The sequence below is a fragment of the Octopus sinensis genome, linkage group LG13 (genome assembly GCF_006345805.1).
Source record: "Octopus sinensis linkage group LG13, ASM634580v1, whole genome shotgun sequence".
Lineage (NCBI taxonomy): Eukaryota > Metazoa > Mollusca > Cephalopoda > Octopoda > Octopodidae > Octopus > Octopus sinensis.
The window spans coordinates 17051738-17077354 of NC_043009.1; the positions used below are offsets into that span (position 1 = coordinate 17051738).

At 35.4% G+C, this 25617-nt stretch overlaps 1 protein-coding gene across 4 annotated transcripts in view; it reads right to left on the bottom strand.

Moving 5' to 3' along the window:
- LOC115218584 (fibrillin-1) overlaps positions 1 to 25617 on the bottom strand; it is a 653797-nt gene that overhangs the window by 6467 nt on the left and 621713 nt on the right. For all 4 annotated transcript variants that reach the window (XM_036508171.1, XM_036508172.1, XM_029788478.2 and 1 more), the window contains 5 exons: positions 21899 to 22021; positions 19658 to 19855; positions 18656 to 18847; positions 1346 to 1588; positions 245 to 378 (listed from right to left, as the gene is read on the bottom strand). In XM_036508171.1, the coding sequence (XP_036364064.1) occupies positions 245 to 378; positions 1346 to 1588; positions 18656 to 18847; positions 19658 to 19855; positions 21899 to 22021 (890 nt within the window). The remainder of the gene's footprint in view (positions 1 to 244; positions 379 to 1345; positions 1589 to 18655; positions 18848 to 19657; positions 19856 to 21898; positions 22022 to 25617) is intronic.

Genomic DNA, 25617 nt, shown 5'->3' on the forward strand with positions numbered 1-25617 from the left:
TTTCTACATAATATCATATTTCTTAAAAATGTGAATTTTCTGAATCGTTGGAGGGATGAAGAAAATGCCTATTAAGTTACATGGCACTTTACATTCTGAGTTCAAATCTTGCGATGTCAGCTTTGTCTTTCATGCTTCAGGGATCAATAAAAGAATGTCCCAGTCAAATTCGGCTCATATACCTGTCCTCCAAGTCTGAGGGATGTACCTATATTAGAAAACAGTTTATTAAATTTCTACTTACTTTATTACTTTTTATTTTGACAACAGCTACGTTGTCTAAAAATAATGGTATTTCCCAAAAAACTTTGGGATGTTTTCCCCATGCTACAGTTTGAACAATCTTGGGGCAAGATCTGTAAACTGGAGGTTCTTGATCTGTAAAAAAAAAAAAGTATCAACAAATGTTCAAACTATTGTGAAATTTAATACAATTTGATTTCAATTATAAATCCAAATTCAAGATGACATAAATGGAACCATTGTTCTGGCTATTTCTGGGAAGTATATTTGACCACCCCACTTCAGAGACACTTGCAACAGCCTCACTTCACTATTTTGTTTCTTGCAAGCCATGTTACTGCCAGGTGAGTTGGTCAGAAGGAACTAAGTTTTTTAACCAGATCACAGAACCAAAGAATTTATGACAGCTACCACATCAGCATATTATTCCTCATTTTATTATAATATCTAGTACCTATCAATTTAGCTGTTAGATTGTTATTTTTGGTGGCTAATCCTAAGTGAACCATGACTGAGAAGACCAATGATCAAAGGGATTCCAATTAGGATCAGTTTGTCTCCCTTTTTCAGACACAGTGAATCTATAATTAATGTCTCTTCCATTTCCTTTGTCTTTTTAAAGATAGTTGGGACTAATTTGACAGTAAGACATGGTAGAACTTGGTAAACGACATAAATGAGAGAATACAAATTTATAAGTATCCATTTGAGAAGTAAAATTCTTATCAGTTTGGCTGAGTTACTGCAACCAACAGATGAATGAGAGATCAAATCTTACTTGTGGCATTTCATTGTCTGCTTAGACAGGGACAACGGTTTTATTTTAACTACTAACACAGAAAGAATAAATAATTATCAGATCCATAAATATAGAAATTTGAGTTAAAATATTATAAAAATATAAAGTAAACGTTGATAAAATTTGAACAAGTAATATGATGAAAATAATGGTAAATACCCAGACTATGGCTAATTCATTGAATTCTGTAAGTTATTAATGTTGACAGAGTAATAGTTAATTATATTTAATTTTAATTCTCTAAACCTAACAACATAGCCAACATTGACAGATAAGAGAAAACAATTCAATACCAATACATACCAATGGCTTCAATGGTCAGATTACATTTAACTATATCTCCTGATTTGCTCTTCACATTTAGATGAAGAACAGTTTTGCCAGCTTGGAACAGTACAGTGGATCTTTTAAAGTCTGCCCATGTCTCTTCAACTGTCCAATCGACTGCATTCTCAATATGTGGCATAGCAATAGCAATGTAACTCTTTCTCTTAGGTAGAACTTGTTGTATGTTGGCTGGACACTGGATACCATTGACAATGGTTACTTAGAATAGAGAAGAAATGAAACATATAAAATTATTTCGAATAAAACAGGGAAAACCTTACTTTTTAGCATGTGTGTTCTAAACTATAAATCTCATTTTTTGTGCCTCCATCTGCATTCAGTTTTAACTGGTCTATTTTCAGTCTTAAGATTTCATATTTCTTTTGTCTTATATTTTAGTTTCAAATAAAAGAGAAATGTTCATAGCTACTTAAGGCATTTTGAGATTGCAAGATATAGTCAGCTGATTAAAATTAAATCTGTTATATTTAGTTTCAATTTTTTGCATGTCTGGTGGTAGAGGAAAGGTGCCAAAGGAAAGGAGTTCAAGAGGATGCAGTGACAGGAAGTAGAACAATGGGAAATGGTATAAAACTAAGACTTTAAACCACTGAGTAACAACAAGTGGTTGAAGAATATTCAAAGATGAAGACTTGCCAATTAAGCAGATGATTTTTTTTCTTATGCAAGCAAGAATCTCCAACCCGGATTTCAGAAATAACAACTTCTACCGACTTTGGCTCAAAGTCTCCCTTCCCTATTTTTCAACATCCATCTTCTGGGTTTCACATCTCTCTCTCTCTCTCTCTCTTTCTTTCTCTCTTTCTCTCTCTCTCTCTCATAATTTCCAACAGTTTTTTGCCCAACTCACTTCCTGCATTGAAGACATTGATCTCACCCTGCCTTTTACTAAAATAAGGACATTACTTTTGAGGACTTCAAGGGATATAGTTTGTCCTGGGCTTTTCACTCATTGCAGAGTGAAGCTGGTAGTGCAGAAACTAAATCCTTTGCTACCTTTAATAAAAAGAAATGTCACTTACAATTCATATGAAACATTTAAGTAGATGAGCAAAACTATTCTTCTATGGAGTCTCGCTTCACATACTTCACACAACCAAAGCTCTTAACTCCAAAACCTGCAACTAGTTTATCATGAGCTGAAACAACATTCTTAGGCTTGCGTGACTTCCTTCAGATCATTCAATTCCATATTGAAAGAAGAAAGACATGTTGGACTTTAAAAGATGGGATGGTCATGGGTGGAATGCTTTCCATCATGGATCTGCTAATTTATGGTTAACCCACAACTCAACAACAACAAGTTTACCTGTATCAGTGCTACAGCTTTACAGGTAAATAGCGTTGTCTACAAGAACTAGAATTCACTTTCTAGGAGTCTTTTACCTATCACTACAGCTCCTACTGAAAAATCAAAAGATTTAGCATGAAATGCAAGTTTTCATGCCTATTAAAAGCCTTTTGATCCACAGAAGAAAATTCCACTCAACCAACTTCTTCACTCAATCATCCTTCTTCACCAAGATGGCTCTGTTAGCAGCACATTTACTGAGAAATCTTCAAGCATTTGCTAAATGCTTCACCTCTAATTCTACAATGCTTGCTCTCAATAAAGTTCCTTTCGAATTCCTCCTCTCCACATCACCAACCTCATCACCATACCATATACAGACAGTCACCATGGAGGAAAGGTTTCTAATTGCTTGATGTCAGCAAGGTGACTAGTTATGACAGCTTCTCTTTCATAACACCTATCCATGCCAGACTCTTCACTCTCTCACTCTCTCTCTCTCTCTCTCTCTCTCTTTCTCTCTCTCTCTCCCTATCTCTCTCTCTCTCTCTCTCTCTCTCTTCTCTCTCTCTCTCTCTCTCTCTCTCTCTCTCTCTCTCTCTCTCCAAGAACGATGACATTGTGTGTTCCATGCCAAAGAGGGATAGCTTCTTTCACCCTGTAAACCACAAACCTATTCATTTCAACATCTCAGAAACAGAAACAATTGGGAGCCATTACTTCATCTGTAATATCATTTCTCTCCCCTCAGTAATCACTGGTATACATATCTTTCATAGGATAAAAAACTTACTGTCTTATGTCTTTCACTACTTCTTCTTGTCTTTGAAATCTCTGGTAAAAGCATTTGATAATAGTAGTATGCTGAATGAAACTCATTAGGCATATATGCAGCTGGACAGGGGCATGTAGTATGATCATCTCTGTATAAGAGTGTACAGAGTTAGCCACGAAACATGTTATATTGTCAGAGACGATATATGATGTGTGTGCGTGATTGTGTAACAATATATCAATTTGCCAAATATAACCGTATAACAATAAGCAATGTAACAAGAGGTGGTTGTCTTATTATAAGAGATCATGCAATAACAATCCAATACTCCAACGCAGAATTAATGAGACTAATGCTCCCACAGTTCGACCTCAACTGTCTACTGGCTCATCAATTTATGAGACTCATCCAGTCTTATTTATTTATTTTTTCCCCATATCTCCTCTTTTAAGGGAAAAAAATCAACTCTAAATGGAGTTCAATACGTCTTCCTCTTTGGTTCAACCATTAAAGGATCTGGAAATTTCTTCTTTCTAGTACTAGAACGTGTGTGTCAGTTTTATCTGGTAATGGTACTTCAAACACAGTGTACATAAAATCCATCAGTTCTTTAGTTCTTTTATTATTATCCTTGGTGTATCTTTTTCTTAACTAGTTTGCAGGTCTTTTGAAATCAAACCCTTCCTCTTTAGCTTTTTTAACCATACAGATCATTTTCCCAATACTATTACAAATAATACCTTCCTCCCATGATTGTTTTTCATATTTGTGTTTTTAAAAAGCACTTCTTCACTTACTTTATAATTTTTTGGCATAGCACTTTTGTCATTGTTATTCCAAGTTTTTTTTTTTTGCTTGACAACAGTTTGTTGAATATGGACTTAGTCTTTCTCATGAACATTAGTTCAACTGAGGATTTACCCAATGGTGTGTTTGGGTTTGGAGTAACTCTATATACCCTTAGAAATTTTATTAATGCCAGGTCACCAATCCTTCCATTGTCCACTTTTCTTAATGACCTCTTGAACGTGTCTATGAACTGTTCCACCCAAACATTTGACTGTGGGATATATAGTGACATGGTTATATGATCAATTTGGAACATCTGGCAGAAATCTCTGAATTGAGATCCTGTAAACTGTGTCCAATTATCGAACACAATGGTATCTGGTATACCATATCAAGCAAATATCTCAAGGAGAAAATCAATTATTGCAGAGGACATAGGATGTCTACAGTTACATACTTCCGGCCATTTTGTGTAGCTTTCCACTACTACAAGAAAATAATTTCCATATAGTAGGCCTGCAAAGTCTATGTGAAACCTCGACCGTAGTCTCTCAGCCTTTGGCCACAGGTGATAACTGACAGTAGGGGATTTCATTGTCAGAGCAGAGCATAAGATTTTCAGTATCTTTATCCATCTTCAGCCAATACACATAGCTTCTCATAACTGCTGTCATGCACGACATTCTTAGATGTCTAATGTGAAAATCTTTCGGGTTTCCTTTTTGCAGTTTAAATGGCACTACAATCCTCTGTGCAGACATTAGATTGTTGTCACATACAGAATATGAGTTCAAATTTAAATTTCAGTACAGTATGTATTTACTTTATTTTCTTTCAAGTTGACTTTCATTTTATTCATAAAGTCATCTTTCGGTGCTTTGGCTTTGATTTCTTTGAAGGTTACAGGCAATTCATTAATCACATTACACAAAATGTTTTTATTTCCATTTCAGCTCTTCACAATGCAATCAAACTTTCTTCAAATGGTTCAAAATTTTTAGGTATTCACCTGGATAACCTGTCTGTATGGCTGAACTTTTTTGAGGGGAGGCATTCTATTTTGAAATTATAGTTCAACAAAATGATTCCACATCTCTGCAATCTATTGGCAGTATGTGCTTGGATGCCCTTCTTAGAGCCAAATATAGTCAATAAGGGGCGACAAGCAGTTTGCAGACAAAACCTTCTGTCATTGATGAATTTATGGAACTTTTTTACAACATAAATAATTGCCAAAGCTTCTTTTTCAGTCTGGCTGTAATTCCTCCCAATGGGCAATAGTGTACATGATGCATTGTGCTACGGTTTTTGTATTACCATTTTCATACTTATGCAAAATTACCACTCCGATGCCATGTTTACTGGCATCTGAAGCTGCTATAATTTCCTTTTACAGATCATAGGTAGCTCAAAAGTTAGTGTATCTTTTAACTGTTTGAAGGCTTCTTGGCATTTTTGTGTCCAATTCCATTTCATTCCTTTCATTAGCAGGTAATTTAATGGTGCATGCAAGTTATGAATATTAGGGATGTTAATTTGGTAATAATTCACCAAACCCAAAAATGCTTGTAATGCCACTATATTCTTTGGCAGGGGCATATTTTTAATTGCTGATGCCCTGGAAGGATCCAGACACTGACCCTTTCTATTTATGATTTGCCTCAAATATCTAATTTTAGGCAAAAATGAATCACACTTACCTGCGCTCAGTTGGAGCCTGAATTCACTTAGTTTTTTAAAATCCTTTTTCCACATGTTGCACATGCAGACTTCTTGATTCCCTCCTAATCAATATTTCATCAAACACCGCTAGTGCAATTTTTACGCCAAATGGTAACCTCTTGTATTGATACAGTCCTTTATGTGTGTTAATTGTTTGATATTTGGAGCATTCATGGTCTACTCTAATTTGTAGATACATGTCAGAGAGATCTAATTCAGAAAATATCCTTGCCACCATTTAATTTCACAAATATGTCCTCTAGAGCAGATAGTGCATAGTTAAACATTTTAAGACATTTATTTAACACACTCTGATTTTATTATTCTTTTTCTTAATGTACACAGTTGGTGATGCCCATTGAGAATATTCCACTTTCTGGATAACTCCAATTTTTTCTAGTATCTCTTAGTTTATCTTCTCAAAAACTGTGTATGGCACATTTCCTTTTGGTTTAAAAATTGGTACTGCATTCTCTTTTATCTCAAATTTTGCTTTTGTTTTCAAACATGCACCAAGTTCGTCTGGAAGGGATTACTTTCTTTAATTCTTCTTGCAATTTGTCTGAGTCAGTGTTAGCACTTGTGCCTGTGCCTATTACATTTTTTTTAATAGTGGTTAATGGATAAATCCCAGAGATCGAATGTCTCCAACCGATTCATTCCAAATAGGTTATTGGTATTATTTAGCACATAAGCCTTTGCCTTTATTGTTTGCTTTTGCCTCAGAAAGTCACATTGCAATTGAATTCACCTCTAAACAATAATTTCCTTCCTGAAACACCTCTCGCAGCTTTTGTAGTTTTACTTAGTTCTGGTTTACTTAACACACTCCATGCTTTGTCATTCAATATAGTTATATCATTCCCAGTATCGAGTTGTAATCTGATGTTTGTTCCAGTTATTTTTATGTTTACAGACTTTCTATGTATTTCATTATTCTTATCATTTTCAGATACACTGAATACATTTTATTATGTTACCTGTATGCATCACTTTTAGATTCTTTCCTTATTTTTATGCAACAATGAGAATCCAAAAATATAACCTTGAAAACCACACTTGAAATGTTTAAGTATTTTGAACAGACAGTCATACTGGTCATGTATTTGACCACATCTCATGCACAGATCCACTTTACACTTTCTAATGATTTTTTTTTTTTGCCTTATAGCCTGTATGTTTGATACATAATGTTGCTGTGTTCTCTCAGTGTCATGTTTAAGCTTTACTATGTTAGCAGTCTTCTAATATCTGTTGAAGAGTAATACCCTGGTTCTGTTCTAGCTTAGTCAATATCCTTGTGTGAATTTCTGAATCCTGCTGTGTTATTAGTCCTTGAATGAATATCAGGCACTTAAACATATCCATTGTTAGTTCCTTTAATTTGAACTTTTCAGACACACACTTTCTATTCTGATATATACAATGAAGTCATCCTCTACATTTTCCATCAAATTTAAACAGGACCATCTCATACTGAACAAAGATCTTTTTTTTCACTAAGAATTTTTGATAGTGTGCTTATTCTGTCTTGAAATCATAAATCTCCAGTTTTGGGGGTACTATGTAATTAATATACTTTTCATGTTCCACTCATGCCAATTTTCTTTGCAAAAGTCTAGTTTTCTGGTGTTCTTTCCAGTCTGAACATTTATTCTTGAATATTTCCTCAAATCAATTACAATAAGCAGCAAATGTGACATCTTCATCCAGATTATATCTAAATTCATCGATGAAGCTTGTCAATAAATCTAGTGTAAATGCATTTGTAGCATTTTTCATTTCCTTGAGGAGAATCTGTAAAACTTCGTATTGCTGCTTTTGCAACTCTATCGCAGCTGGTAGTAATTCTTCCATGATAAACAACAAGATGAATTTTTTGTTCTCATAAACAAAAAATATATAATTGACAATACTTGAATACTTCTCGACACCAACTGTTATATTGTCAGTGACGATATATGATGTGTGCGTATGCATAACAATACATCACAGTACCAAATATAACTGTATAACAATAAGCAATGTAACAAGCGTTGGTCATCTTATTATAACTATTTGCATGATAACAATCCAATAGCCCCAACACAGAATCAATAACGAGATTAATGCTCACACAGTTTGACGTCAATTGTCTATTGGCTCATCAATTTATGAGACTCAGTCCCATGCAGGGGTGTCAGTTCTATCTGATAGACTTGTAGGGGTGCCATTTCTATCTGATAGACTTGTAGGGGTGCCAGTTCTATTTGATAGACTTGTAAGGGTGCCAGTTCTATCTGATAGACTTGTAGGGGTGCCAGTTCTATCCGATAGAATTGTAAGACCCCTCTTCCAAAATTCACTTGTCTGTGATGAACAATACTCCTCCAGTACTGTTCTGACCTTGTCAACAGAATTCATAATTTTTCAGTCCAAATGATTTTGAAGATTGCAGAATAAATGATAATGAGATGGGGAAATGACTGGCGAATATGGTGGGTGGGGCATTGTTTCCTATTCAAACTGCTCCATCCTTTGGAATGTCATCCTTGCTGTATGTAGCTGAGGATTATCCTGATGGAAGTTTGTGAGGAACTCACTGACCCAATTTGCTGACTTTTCCGATGGCACACAGGGGTCAATGAATGGTTGAATGACCAATTCCAAGCTTCTCTGCTAGTTCCTCAATAATTACGATGGGATTTTATTCCACCAGGCTTTGCAGGATGTCCTCATCTATGCTTGAATGAACATATCCTTTGTCAATTCACAAATGAAATAAAAATATCATGAAGTGAGATATTTCGTATGTAAGCTGGAGTTAATGTTTCCAGCTGGCATTGGAATGGAATATGGTCAAAATAAATATTTGAATTTAATTGTTGAACTCAGAACTCAGTACCCAAACCCAGAACCTGAGCATAGAGGGTCTCTGTATCTCTCCTGTTCAATACAAAGAATGCAACAAATATCTAGGTATTGATAAAAATATATCATATGAATAATATTCATGATATGTAGTTCACAAATAGAATATCACCTCTGATATGTAAAAATATGACATTTGGAGCTCTCTTCTTACAACAAGCAATATCCCACAACACATTTGCAGTACCAGGGCTGATTCCAATATTCAGAATACTTGACTGGTGTGTAGAAGGAATTCACTCCTTCTATATTAAAACCCACAAAACCCTGACGTCACCAGAAGCAGTGATAATGGGAAGGTTTTCTCTAAGTAGGGACAAAGAGCATAGAAGATTGAAATCAGTTGAGACAGCCTTTGAATGTTGTACAGTATCTCTCAGACAGTATAAATTTAAACAATAGCAGCAAAGATAAATATTTAAAGCTAGAGCTGAAAAGAGAAGAGAACAACATCATACAAGTCAGCTGTGAATTCGTCAGAAAGCACTCTCTTTCTGACGACATTCCATACAACCCTGGAACAACTGAACAAACATACCACAAAGAAGACATAAATGTGAAATGCTCAGCATACCAAAAATTGTCTACGCATGGATATGTTTCCCAAAGACTTGAAGGTGACAGTAATATCCTTTCTACTATAAGCACACAGCCTGAAATTTGAGGGGAGGGGGATAGTTGATTATGTGCCACTGGTACTTATTTTAACAACCCTGAAAGGGTGAAAGACAAAGTCGACCTCAGCAGAATTTGAAGTCAGAATGTAAAGACAGACGAAATGCCATTAAGCATTTTGGCCAGAATGCTAAAGATTCTGCTAGATTGCTGTCTTAAAAATGGCAGTAATATCAACAGCCTTTCATGGACTTGTGACTTTTGCATCACTTCATACTTCCAAGGCTGTGCGTTTGCAATCCAAGGACAGGAAATTGTCACAAAATGCCTAATAAGCAAAACAGACAGTAAAACTCTTGGAACCTCAAAATGCAACCAAACATGTCAATTATGTCACATTTCTGTGGAAGACAAAGGCAATGTGACCAGTAGCTGCCCCTAAATATCATCAAGAAACTACTCTTCCAATGCAGCATAAAATTTCTAAAACAATATTCAATGCCACCCAGAGAAAAGACTGACCTGAGATAAAAATAGAGAATAACCTCTCTCTTCTTTACTCAACTATCACATCTTGTTATATGTGACTATACCCTTGCACTTAACCATCTCTCTCTTGTTTTCTCTTGCATTTTTGCTGCTTCCCACTCACTCCATCTCTCTCTCTTTTTCCTCTGGCTGGGTAACCATGTGTCTCCTCTACAGCAGCACACCTATTTCCTGCCCTCATTTTTGATCACTCTCTCTCCCCTCTTGTTTATCCTTTAACTAGGTAACCAAGTATCTCCTTTATAACAACATACTTGTTTCTGTCCCCTTTCTTGTACCTCTCTCTCTCCCCTCTTGTTTATCCTTTAACTAGGTAACCAAGTATCTCCTTTATAACAACATACTTGTTTCTGTCCCCTTTCTTGTACCTCTCTCTCTCCCCTCTTCCTCTCTCTCTCTCTCTCTGGGTAATCATGTACCTCCTTGATAGCAAGACACCTGTTTCTGACTCTCTATTTCTCTGTCACACTTTAACCTTTCATCATCTGACACCAGATCATCTCCTCCTCCAATACCCGCTCTGTTATAGCAGGACACCTGTTTCTGCCTCTCTATCTCACTCTAACCTTTCATCCCCTGACACAAGCTCCCCTCCTCAAATACTCCTGCACCTCTCAAAATTCCTTGTTTTGCGAGTTACTTGGTGACCCTGCCAGTGTTGGTACCGCGTAAAAAGTATTAAGTCCCCATTGAAAAGTGGTTGACATTTGGAAGGGCAATCATCTGTAAAAATCATGCCTCACCTGTGCTAGTGCTACATTAGAAGCACCGTGTCCACTTTGCTGAGTGATTAGTGTTAGGAAGGGTATCCACATATAAAATCCCTGCCAAAATAGACACAGTAGCCTGGGGTAGTCTTCTACCTGGTTGGCTCTTGTTAACTGTCCTACCCATGTATGTATGGAAGACAGGCATTAAACAATGAGGATAATGAACCACCCTCTTACTGAACATCAACACAAGGAATGGTGGTGGAACAACCCCCATCAAAATTTCTACCAAGTGTAAACAAAACAGGCCAGATATAGTTGTTAAAGAGATTAAAGAAAAACTAGGTACCATAAAAGAGATCTGCTGCTCTTCTGATGTTAATATCTCTTCAAAAATCAAAGAGAAATAGGATAACTATGGATAACTTCTTTGAAACCTTCAGCTTCTATACCCTGCTTATAAATTCACATTTATACCAATAATAATTGGTGCACTAGGTTATTTTAGTAAATGTCAAAGTGACAATCCGGAAGAGCTAGGATTTTCAGAAAAAGAAGTCAACAATCTAAAATTTACATTACAAGCCGCAAGTTGAACGGTAAAAATATGCAAGACTTTTCTTAAGTTCAAAATGTGACATTGTTTTTGTTATCAACATTACAATGAAGGAGCTTTGAATCTTTGTTAGAAGCCAGTTCTTTTCTTACAGGAAGAATTTAAATAATTATAACTAGAAGAGAAGATACATACATGTGTACACAAATGATACATAAATATATGTGCATAAGTACATACATACATACATACATACATACATACACACATACATATACACATACATATACACATACATACATACATACATACATACATACACACATACATATACACATACATACATACATACATACATACATACACACATACATATACACATACATACATACATACATACACACATACATACATACATACATACATACATACATACATCAATACATCATACATACATACATACATACATACATACATACATACATACATACATACATACATACACACATACATACATACACATACATACATACATCAATACATACATACATACATACATACATACATACATACATACATACATACATACATACATACACACATACATACATACATACATACATACATACATACATACATACATACATTCACACACATACATACACACATACACACACACACATACATAAATGGTGGATATTAAATGCAGAATTAATAACAACTCCAATTCCAATGTAGTCTTTTTTGCTCATTATACACACAGTGGTTTCATATATACTGTTGCTATTACATACAGGATTAAGAATAACCAATGAAGCTTATTATATAATAGCTAATGCACACAGAAGAAGTAAAAAGTCCATAGTATAGCAATACACACACACACACGTATATGTACACACACACACACATATGTGTATGTATACACACACGCACACACAGCAGACAGTATTTACCTAGTTGTCTGTAAAAATAATTTATTGAAAGAGAATAATTTTGAAATAACTTGTTTAAAAAAGAGTTTTATAAATGAAATTGTATTCCCAAATGACAATGATGATGATAATTTTTTTTACACAAGTGAACTCTAAAGATTTTGTTGAGACTGATATCAAAAATGCATAAGTGAAAATTAGAGAAAAAAGCATCTCCACTATTGCAAGTCAGACACTGCAATGTCTAAATTTCTCAACTCTGAAAATAACAGTAATATATAAGAGAATGTTGGTAATTTAAAACTGATTAAATATTTTGAATACCAACATAAATTTGTACAAATGTGGAGTAACAACTGTATTTTATTTGAACAGAAAATACCGTATGATTATTGATTAAGTTTTCCAAGCATCAGGAGATCAGTTGTGTCCCAGATATGAAAGAGTTCATATAACAATATGAAATCAATGAAGGAGCAATCACAGACCAGCATACTTGCCCCCACCAACAATATGCCAGCAGTTAGTCAATATATCTGTGCTTGAATGTTATTTGCATTTTAAGAAGTATCAAGCTCTTTGAAATTTAACCCTTTAGCATTTAGTCTGACCATATATGGCCCAAATATTTTACCTGTTAAAACTCACCAGATCCAATCCCTCATACCTACCCTACAATGTCATTTTTTGAAATATACAAACACACCATCGAAATCTTGAAGCTACAAGATAATGCACGATTAATTCAAAACAATGAAATCTGAATGCTAAAGGATTAAGCATCTCTGAGAGTGGCTTGTAGGAAGCGCCATCCAACCAAAATGCAAATATATGGGAAACTACCACCTGTGTCATCTCTTGTGAAAGGTAGGAGAGTCCAGTTTGCTCTACAACATGTAGAGCTGAAGACGAGGTAATTTCTACTCTTCTCCTCTGGAAGCTATCTGCTTGCAATACCAGAGGGCACACACTCTCCTACCCTGATGTAATCTCCAGGGATACAGGCATCCAGCAACAGGACCTCCGTAATGCAATGATGGACCGTGAAGTCTGGTGTAGCATGGTAAATTCCATTGTCTCGACCACGGTCGAACAATGATGATGATGATGCAGACCAAGTTAAATGAAATTAAGCTTAAGAGATTGCGGTTTGGAAATTGGTGGAAAATAAGATGCAGTTTGAAGCTGACCTAAGTAGAAGGTTTAAAAAAGCTCATTCAGTCATTCATTCAAACAGACATACATACATATATATGAATAACATATATGAATTTTTTTTATCTTTTACATGTTCGAGTCAATAGACCGAGACCATGCTAGGGCAACACCTTGAAGAATTTTAGCCAAACAAATCAACCTCAATACTTATTCTATCAGGTTCTTTTGCTGAACTGCTAAGTTACATGGATAGAAACTAAGCAACACCAGTTGTCAAGCAGTAGTGGGGGATAAACACAGACACAAAGATGCACCCCCTCCACACACACACACACAAACACACACACACAATAGGCTTCTTGCAGTTTCTCTCTACCAAATCTACTCAGAGGTGTTTGGTTAACCTGAAGCTATAGCAGAAGACACTTATCCAAGGTGAAAAGAAGTGGGACTAAACCCAAAATAATTGGTTGGAAAGTAAATTTATGACCACACTCAAATATGTGTGTATCTATACTATAAGGGAGAAAGCTTTTTATTAATTATGTATGTAACAATTACTAAAAGTACCAAAAGAAAGCAATTATTAAAGGGTTGACTGCCTGGAAATATTTTTATAAATTCATGTTCTGAGAAATTTCCTATAATTTCGATTTCTCAAGTTTCTTGAATTTTTTAAACTCCAATTTCTTGCAAATATTCACTGCATCCAATTTCTCACAAATTTAAATATTCATTGCATTCACTGTGGAGTATTCCATTTCCATTTGCAATGTCTCTCACTTTCTATTTTAAATTTTAATTCGCTATTTGGAAAACCGACAGTTTATTCTGTTAATGTATACATAATGTAAAAACCTTATTTATAGAATGAAAATTTTTTTAAATACCCATATAATTTTTGAACGTGGATAGCTGTGAGAAGAGCCTAGAAAGGTGGGTAATTACTATTAAAAGACGTGGAGGAAAAAAGTTACCGACAAGTATTCAAAACTGGTACTTGAATGTGTGTGTGTGTGTGTGTGTAAGTGTGCTCACTGACAAAACTTTGTTCTGCATCACTTTTTTGAAGTTTTGTCAGTGAACAGGCTGCGGTTTGAAAGTGACGAAAATATTTTGACACAAATATAATTTTAATGTTACAGTGAAACTGGTAATACTTAAATACAGAGGTCCCTTAACTGTACTACTTAAATACAGAGGTACTACATAAATATAAGTGTTATATACAAAACATTTTAAATGTACACTGTGTGGACGTGTGATGACATCCTAACCCTAACTAACCCTAAAACTAACCCACCCCTTCATATCATTACATAGATGAATCGGGAGCCCTGCATTTAAGCAGGACCTCTGTATTTAAGTTGTGCTGTGAAACTAATGGTTTTTGTGTGTTCTTGAATAGCTTACAAACATCTACACTGCAATTGTTTTTGTTTCAGCACATGATTTCAGATCAAGTCATTTGCTATGCAAGTACATCTCTGTAATTTTTTTAAATCCCTGTGGATAAATGCCATCAATGACTTTCTCAGGCTCTCCAATATTTTAATTTCTTAATAGAAACAATTGGAGGTAGGGAGTGGGGTTGCAAAAAATTCATAATTTCTCAAATTTTCTTTTTGATAGCATATAAATGTATTTATGGGGGGAAATATTGAAAAACATCAATACATGCAAGACTGATAAAGAACTGAGGAGGGTTGTCTTTGGATGTGATAGAAACAACAGCCAAATCACCCCTAAATCACTCCCTCTGAAAATATTAACAACTTTAAAAATTTTTTTACCAAAAATGTTCTCATGGTTTTGAAGTGCAAAAAAAAAAATTGGCTAAAATAGGTCCAGAGTGAGATGATGAGAGTGGTGGGTGTAAAAAAAAGAGTTTTCAAAACTTTTTCATACGAAGAAGCCCCACAACCCCATCATTTTGAAGGCTGTGGCTTAAAAAAATGGGGAAAATCACTGAAAACATCTTCCCACAGATTTCTTTATAATCTATGCTGTTTGAAAGGGATTTGTATAAGTTTTCATTAAAGGATACCCATCTTCCTGAAAGTTTTGAGGGAAAAAAGTCAGCTCGTTTGAATTTTCTGAAACTCCTTTCTCCACCCCCCCAGAAAAATTATTTCCTATAATATATATTCTTTACTATATACTCTGAAGCCACAACATCTAAGCAGTATTTGTAGACAATTTTGTTAAAAAGTATCCATTTTTCTGGATGTTATGAGGCAACAAAGTCAGGGGCGTATACATCTGTAGTAACACCCTTTTGTTTATACGAATTTTTCATTTCATGTTTATTTCATTCATTGTTTGCAATGTTCTCTCTCTCTTACTCTCTAACCCCCCCCCCCCACACACACACTGCAAAGCTTACAGATGGGTTGCTGAACTGAAATCTCTATGTTGCTTTGAGAGGAAGATAAAACTTGACAAACTGCTTCCCCCTGTTGTTGGACTACCATGATGCTTGTTTAAAAAAGAGAGATTATGACTGTGATAAAATATAAAAATTATTTGAATTGGGAATCAAATGTGAGAATATTATCAAGTGGCTAGCAGTCTTCCTGCTAGTTTATATAATACAGATATATATATGTTTAATATATTTATATAATATATATATATATATATATATATTTCATTCACAAACTCCCATAGACAACATGGACTAACTCTTCTTAAGAAAATAAGAAATTACAATAATTTCAATGTCATGATTAATGAAAGTGAAACCGGTCGACTAACTCAATACTCTTTCACTTATAAACTATATCAAAAAATATATTAAAACTATGTAAACTGTGTACATTTTTCTTCTTTTATTTTATATATATATTTCTTGCATTACTACTCCCACGTGGGGATAATCAGAATTCTCTTCCTCACTTTTTCTTATTATATATATATCATCGTGACCAATGTGACAGACCAGGTTATAAGATGTTGCTACACATCACTGGTCACAATGCGCTTCACATTGTTTTAGCCTTCAAATGACGCCACCTTGCTGGCTAAGCGAGCAGGCCAACAGAAGAATGAGTGAGAGAAAGTTTTGGTGAAAGAGTAGAGCAGGGATCGCCAGCAACCCTTGGTGGAGCCTTGTGGAGCTTTAGGTGTTTTCATTCAATAAACACTCACAACGCCTGGTCTGGGAATCGAAACCGCGATCCTACAACCGTGAGTCCACTGCCCTAACCACTGGGCCATTGTGCCTCCACACTATATATATATGAGTGTATGTATATTCCTATATAAATAAGGATAAGATCATTATTTAAATAACGATCAAATCAAGTGGCAGCATGGGAAGGAAAAACCTTATAGGTTATGATTATTATCAAAATTATAAATAAAGGTATCTAAGAGGTACCATCATACTTGAAATAGCAGTCAAAACCTGACTCTAAAACCACATTATGTATTCAATACAGCACAAGGTGAAAAGACAAAGAAATAAATGAACGGGTGAAAAACTGGATAATTCCAGACCCTGGGTTTCTGGCTCTGTATAAAAATACTTTGCCTTTGTCAATGAAATATATCAAGAATTGTACATAATTACATATATATATATATATATATATATACATACACACAAAAACATAAGTATTTGTATGCTTGTATGCATATAATATATATGTAATTCTTGATATATTTCATTGACAACGGCAAAGTATTTTTATACAGAGTCAGAAACTCAGGGTCTGGAATTATCCAGTTTTTCACTAGTTCATTTATCCCTTTGTCTTTTCACTTTATGCTGTATTGAATACATGATGTGGTTTTAGAGTCAGGTTTTGACTGCTATTTCAAGCATGGTGGTATCTCTTAGATACCTTTATTTATAATTTTATATATATATATATATATATATATATATATGTATATAAAGAAAGAGGAGCTAGTCAAGATTTGGATAAAAAATAATTTATCACTTTTGTTCTGTATAGGGATTTATCATGAATGATTGCTCATAGAAAATTCATACCTTTTATATACATGTGAGTTACTTGAAAAACTTACAACACACACACACACACACGCACACACACACATACACATACACACACACACTCACACACACACAGAGCCTTACAAGCACATATAGATTCAAAATGACAAAGAACCACTCAAATAACCACTCCCAAAACAACCTTTTCCTAAAACTCAAGAAAACAATTCAACTCCAGATCTTTTTTCAATTAACTCGTATATATTTATAATTGGTTTGAATTTTCTATAAGAAATCATGAATGATGAATCCTTAAAAACATGAAATTGGTAAATAAATGTTTTTTTATACAAATCCTTATTACCCCCTTTTTCTTAATGTATAAAATCTACACACCAATTCAAACAATCTATACATCATCATCACTTAACATCCATTTTCCATGCTTGGGTTGGATGGTTTGACAGGCGCTGGCAAGCCAAAGAACTGCACTAAGTTTCACTTTCTGTTTTGGTAAGGTTTTTATGATTGGATGTATATATGTGTTTGTGTGTGTGAATCTATATGTATAAATATGTATAAATGCAGAAAGAACAAAGTTTGACAAATATAATTTACTTTAACACTTTAGATGGAGAAAAAATTTTAGCAGTTTGGACATTGAGAAAGAAATAGTAAGAGAGTTTAGAGAGAGAGATAGGGAGAATACGAAAAAGGATGAGAGGAGATAGGATGGAGGTGGGAGGTGTTCTAATGGGGATGAGCAATAAAAAAGGGTGGAAGGAATGGATGTGTAGATCCACGGAAGAAAGCATAGGAGAAAGTGGCTTGTGAGTGTCTGTGTGATGTATGTATGAGTATAGATGTGTGTAAGATGGAAGTACTGAGGTGCTGGTTAGTGAGGGGGGGGGGTCAATTGTTAGTGGAGTAGTGTGAAAGTGTATGTGAAGATGTAAGAACCTGGATGTGTGTGTGGGGGGGTACGTGAGTGAGAGAGAGAGAGGGAGTGAGAGAGAGAGAGGGAGAGAGAGAGAGAGAGAGGTATTGATGAAGCACATAAGATTGCAAAAGCCAGGTGGAAAGTGTTATTGATGTGTGTGCAAGAGCATAAACAAAATTAGGCTGGAAAAGTGTTTTTCCAGGCATCTGACCTTGGAACAAAGAGAGAAGGTTAACGTTATAATTCAAAACTGAGGGAAAAAAGTCTAAGATTGAAACAGATGCAGCTAAATAGATTTTAGTGGAGCCACAAAGTTTGTGAAAACAGAAATCATTAAAACAAATTACTTACATGGAACACATTTGGCTGATTCCTTAGCCCAGGTTGATGAAGGAAGACAATGGTTTATAGCATCTCCAACTAATTGATATCCACTTGCACATTTTGTCAGGCAAAAGGTGTTCACAGGAACAGTGCTATTTTGACAAATGGTTGGCTCCAAAGTGGCATGAGGGGTGATACTCATTTTAGGACATGATTTGGCTGAAATGAAAATAGTTATTTGAAGTTAAATACACCAGATATTTTGGTGAAGGAAATAAAAAAAAATGAAATTTTAAGAAAGTAAGAATGTTGTCAGATTGCTTCCATTGTTTTCCTTCTTCTATTCTTCAGCTTTTATTTTCCCATGACATTCCAATTTCTATTATTTCCTACATCTTAATATCAAGAATAAAAGAAAGGTTTTATTAATATCAGTTCAATACCTTGCTTATGCACCATTTAATAACTTGGTAGCTTTCTAACTTGGATGCTGGCAACAGCTACTGTTAAATTGACCCGGCAATGAGTTGATCTAGCAATGAATTAACTTAGCAATGAGTTTACCAATGATGAATTGACTGAACACCACAAACACAATATTCTAAAAGAATGTTCCAGATTTCTCTCTTTCGTAAGGCATGTCATTTACCAGCATCTACCAGACAAATACAGCAGACATTTGACAGCATTATACTAACTTCAGTTGTGGCAAATCTAGTTTCATCTTTTACTTTTTTTTATATATAACTTACTCATTGCAGGCTATTTCCTCCCATCTTTCACAATCATACAGTATCATTACCTTTAGTATTCCTTCATTATATACAGAATCACAATTCTGACACAACATCTTTTACACTATCCATTCTTCCTCACTTATATCAAATCCCTTATATCCACAGCTCATACCAAACACCATAATACATCACAAACAATCCAACTTTCAGCAACAAAAGAGAATTTACATTTAAAAAAAACATCTTTTTATGATTGGCAAAATATAATTGAAAAATCTAGTTGTATATTCACCTGCACATGTTGCTTGTTTCTGAGACCAAGACCCATTTAACAAACATTTTACAGACTTTGTGCCATTAACTGTGTATCCTTTCAAACACTTCACCTTGCATACAGTTCCTGGTTTTATACCAGTTTCATTAGGGTATTGACAAGAGGCTGGTATTAACTGACCATTTTCTGGAAACACCAAGCTTGGACAATGTGATGCTGTTTTAAGAATGGTAAAAAAGATCAGTCAGTTAACCATTTCTGTATATAGAATTACTTATGTATAATAGACATTTTTATCAAAGAGGCATGGACTGAAAAGCTCTACCATATGAGGTTCTGTGCATATATATTTGTAACAAATATGTTTATATAAGACTATATGTAAGGTGTATGAAGTATATGTGGTATAAAAGCTATAAGTGTGAGGGTGTGGCTGTGTAGTAAAAGGGTTTCTTCCCAACTACATGGCTTTGGGGTTCAATCCTGCTACATGGCACCTTGGGAAAGTATATTCTGCTACACCTTTTGACTGACCAAAGCCTTGTGAGTGGATTTGGTAGACGGAAACTGAAAGAAGCCTGTCGTGTGTGTGTGTGTGTGTGTGTGTGTGTTTCTTTGTGTCTGTCCCCCACCACTGCTTGAAACCAGTGTTGGTGTATTTACGTCCTCATAACTTAGTAGTTCAGCAAAAGAAACTGATAAAATAAGTACCAGACCTAAAAAACAGTCTTGGAGTCAATTCATTTGACTAACAATTCCTGAAGGCAGTGCCCCAGGGTCTTATGACTGAAAGAAGTAAAAGATAAAAGATACATATAGGCACAGGCATGGCGGTGTGGTAAGAAGCCTGCTTCCTAAAAACATGATTTCGGGTTTGGTCCTACCATGGGACACTTTGGGCAAGCATCTTCTACTAGATCCTTCAGCCAATCAAAGTCTATCATAATTCCCATTTTCCTTACAAAAAAAGTTGTTAAAAGGTATTTAAATATTGCATAAGATAATTTTATAAATTTATTTAGACTATCTAAATACAGAAAGTAGTATAAATGATAATTGAGAAATGTACAAAAATCATAAAACATTTGCAGAACTTCAGTATATACAATGTTTTTAACTTATTTCTTTGAAGCATCTGTGAAGAGTTCCTGTGGGTTTCCTACTCTGGAACAACCTACATACAATTAACCATTGGCTTCTAGAAGGAGACTGACAACCTGCAGTGTTTGACCTGGGAATTGCAATCGTTTGAAATGAAAGAGGATATCTGTTAGTATTAGTGATATTCTAGGTATAAATACGATGCCTCCCCTATCGCATCCAGTGAAGATTTTTGCTTCAATGTGAGTCTGTTGTTCAGGCACAACCATACATGTACCATTGCTCAATCTTGGCTGATCCAGGTTTCTGAGAAGCATGGCTGATGGCAGTAAGTTGTGGTTGTGTTGGTAGTAGTGGTGGCAGTATAGATTAATAGGTATTAGTGGTTGTGGTGGTAGTATCGGTTGCACAATTTAAATATTCTAAATAAATGTTAATCCCCACTCTGTCTCACTTGTTTTTTCTCTCTAACCCACTTTCTATCTGTCTCACATATTTTGTCTCTTGGGAAAAAAGAGGTTGAGGTAGTGAGAGAGATATACACACAATTATCTGCAGAATGGTCAATTGATTTAGCATGACAAACCTGAAATATTATCAATTTTATTTAGTGTTTTCAGTGGTCAACGTAGAAATAAACAAACCTTGCTTTTTATTAGGATATATAGACATTATGTTTAGATATACAGTATGTGGATTGCTAGACATAGGAACCAATACACCACCAACTCCCCACCCCCGCCATTCCGTTTGTGGAAAACAAACACACAGTTGTCTGCGGAATGGTCAATTTAATTTAAATGACATGTAAAACATGAAATATCAGTTCTATTCAGTGTTTCCAGCGGTCAACATACAAACAAACTGCTTTTTATAAGGATAGAGATATGGACATTATAGTAAAATAGACAGTACACGGATTGCTAGAAAAAGGAGCCAATTCACCACCAACTCGTCCCCACTCCCATTCAGTTTTTGGAAAATAAGTGCACAGTTATCTGCAGAATGATCAAATTAATTTAAATAGCACGAAAAACCTGAAATATTATCAATTTTACTTAGTGTTTTCAGCTGTCAACATACAAACAAACTTCACTTTTTATAAGGATATATAAAAATCACCTGAGTAATATCAGAGGGCATACCATAGTTACTCACCTAGACAAGAATGACCATCAGATGTTAAGTTGAGTCCATCTGGACATTCACAATGATAACTGCCCACTTCATTGATGCATATGTTGCTACACTGCCCATTGTGGGTTTCACATTCATTGATGTCTGCAAAGGATGATATGACAATATCAATATTACTGGTTAGATTTTAGAGGGGAAAACTACACTAACATGCTGATGACAAACTTTTACAGATTTGTCTCTGCTTACAGAATACAGGAATTGACTGTTACTTTGAAATGGCAACTGAATTGTGGTAATGATGAGGGATTAATTTGAGGTGGGAGAGTGTTTCTATTGGAGGGATTCAATTGATGTGAAGACACTCAGTGTAGGCTCATTATTGTTATACAAGGGGGCACCTCACAGTAACTGGAAACGTTCCCTGTGGGACAAACCCATTGTAGTTCAGGCTTCTGCCACTATAAACCACATGATGCAACCCCCAAACATAAGCCTGCCGACCAGCAATGGTGGTTGTGGTCACACTGCCACGTGATGCATCTTTGTTTTGCAGTGTTTCTACCCTGTTCACAGATTTTAGCAATGGCTGAAACAAAAGAACAGCATGCTTCTGCTTTCTGCTGGGGAAAATGGTGGCTGAAACAGTTCTCATACTTCAAACAGCTTACAAGGACACTGCTATGAACATAACACAAGTTTAAGAGTGGTTTCCATGTTTTAGGAATGGTCACTTGTCGCTTGAAGATCAACTTCGTTCAGGATAACCAAAACCCTCCTGAACGAATGAAAACAACATGAAGATTCATGAACTGATCTTGGAGAACTATCACCAAACAATTGATGATCTTGTTGATATGACTGGTATGTCCTGAAGCTCCTGCCAAAGAATTTTGGTCAAGGAATTGTGAATGAAAAAAGTTGCAGCAAAATTTGTGCTTGTTTGCTCATGGAAGACCCAAACTGAATGCCTGTCATGAACTGAAAGAACACTTGGAAGTTGATCTGGACCTTTTTTTCAAAAGTCAGCACTGGTGATGAAAGCTGGTGCTACAGAATTTGTCTATGTGGGAGAGGTGGAGGAAAAAACGATGGAGGCATTAAAAGGCAACCCTTTGCAAGAGCTTCTGCACTGATTTGAATAGTGGAAAATGTGCCTGGACCAATGCATTACTTCAAATGAAAAATACCTTGAAGGTGATAGAAGTGTAAACATGTAAAACTAAGGGAACAAAATAATATTGCAAAATTCCGGTATTATTTGGGTACCCACTCAAATGACCAATAATGAAAGGCAAACCGAGAAGAAAGAAGATGAAAAGAAAAAAGAGGACCATTTTCAAATTGAAGTTCCAGCTCTATTCAGTATAAAAATTTTACAGAAGCCAATATGGTTGCCTTTATACTAGAAATAGTAATCATATTTCCCTTAAATCACACCCTACTGTCTTTAAAAATAGGGCCGGATGGGTATTCCTGAAATAACTTTTATCATAGGTGCCTACTCAAAGGTAACCTGAGGCTAAATAACAGCAACGAAGATTTTACAAATGAAGAATTTTACTGTAGGAGTCACTTTGATTGGTAGAAACATCAACTAAATCTCCTTCAAATTACATCTTAAATATCTTAGGAAAGAAAGATATACACTATGCCTGAGGCAAAAATAAAGTAGTCATGACTGAATCATCTTTTATGGTAGGTCTGCTTACTCAGAGCTGATCTGAAGCAACAAAAATTGCAAACATTTGGAACAGTTGTAACATTTCGATGTCATAAATGATTAGAATAGTCTTCCAAAATCAATCTAGGAATCACATTAAATATTCTCCAAGATTAGATGATTCACTTTTATAGATGATTCCCTTTTATAACTTCCTGACATAGCATATATATAGTCATTTCACTAGTCGAATGTATTTGTATTTCCTTTCACAGGTCCCTTAATAAGAATATGGTACAAAGTAATGGACCAAACATTTTGTAATTATGTCAAAGAGTGGTGAATGCTTTCCAGTTTAGCAGAAGAAAATATGAAAGTTGTACTTTCCATGATTTTTGCAGGTTCATTTGTAGTGTAAGGAGAATGGGTAATAGCAAGAAATGAGATAGAGAAAGTAGGTTACAGTCTTAATTTGTTAGGACATTTAATTGTACCAAAAGTTTTCTGTAGTAGGGGATTTGATAACCTCAGTAATGTCAAGTGAGGTGAGCAAGGCCATGGTCTTAGATTTAGTTTCAATTCCATGTTTTGGCTAGTTTGCTTTAACTCCTTTGAAATAACATAAATTAACTCCCATTTTCTCTTCTTTGAAATTAAAGGAAGTATGATTCATATCATGAAATCTAAAATATAAAATGAGAAAAAGTTATTTCTCAAGTTCTATTCAAGTCTAGCATTTCATGTTTCTATTCAAATAATTTCTTGGAGCATCTATTGTTTTGTCTTTCTAGTACTGTTAAAATAGGAACCAGCAGTTTACTGATGCTGACTTAATTTCTTTTAACCCTTTCTCTAAGCATTACAAAATAGGCCCCTGATTTACAATGAGTAAACAGTATCAAGTTCCAACTCCATTCTTACATGTTAAGTAAAGGTACTCCCAATTCACAACTACATTTTGTGTTCTTTAATTCCTTCAACTATTTTGGAATCTGTCAGGTTGACCTTAGGCCTGTGCACTGGAGACCATTCTATCCTATTTGGAACTTGATAGATTCTGCTTGGAGTATATATCCTGAACTGTAGTGGTTATGAAACAGCTGTTAAGCTGAGTAACTTACCAAATCAAGGAAGTCATAAAAGATTTAATTTCATCCTCTATCATTTAGATTACTCTGTCAAATGTAATACCTATTTGTTTACATTGTTCTGAATTAGTCATGCATAATCAATGATGTGGGTGTTCATGTCTTTTAGAATGACATTGTAGGGTAGATGTGAGTAGACAGATCAGGCCAGTTTGGACAAAAACAAAACAAAAAACAGGTAGAATATTTTGGCTGGATATGACCAGTTTAAATGCTAAAGGGTTAACTTGGCATCACAGTGCATATTGTTGACAAAAAACATATGGAGCCTCATGTATAATTATCCATCAAAAAGTACTTACGCACATGTGCACATAGTAGGCATCTGTCAGTCTCAAGAAACCATGGATTTGCACCTGAAGAAATTGTGTCAGCTGCTGATGATGGTGCAGCATGTGTTGTGGCTGTAGAGGCCCACATGGGAGTGGCCGTTATGCATACACTGAATGCATTTGAAGGAGCTCTCTACAGGCACCACTGATTTTCCTTTCCTCAGGCGTGCTTTTATTTGATGACAAGTTCCTGTTTCTCCTCCACTCACGTCATCCCCCTTTTGCAGCATTTGTCTCCAGCATGGCTGATCATTTGTGACCCCCTCTCTTCTCAGGACGTCCAAATCAAGTGCTTTTACATCTCTCCTGAAACGGAGATGAGGTTGTCTTCATGCTCTTGTGCTGGTGGCCAATTTCCCATACAGAAGGTCTTTTGGGATCCCTCCATCCAGCATGCAGTGTACATAACCCAACCTTTTTTCCACACTCCCTTTGTGAGCCTGGCAAATGTGGAGGATGCTTGTTCAATTTGCTTGCAGATTTCAGGGTCCGGAGAGAGGCCATCAGAGATGGTAGAGCCAAGGTAGGAGAATTCACAAATTACCTCCAGCTTGTAGTTGTTGATGGCAATGGTAGTGATAGTGGGGGGATGCTCAA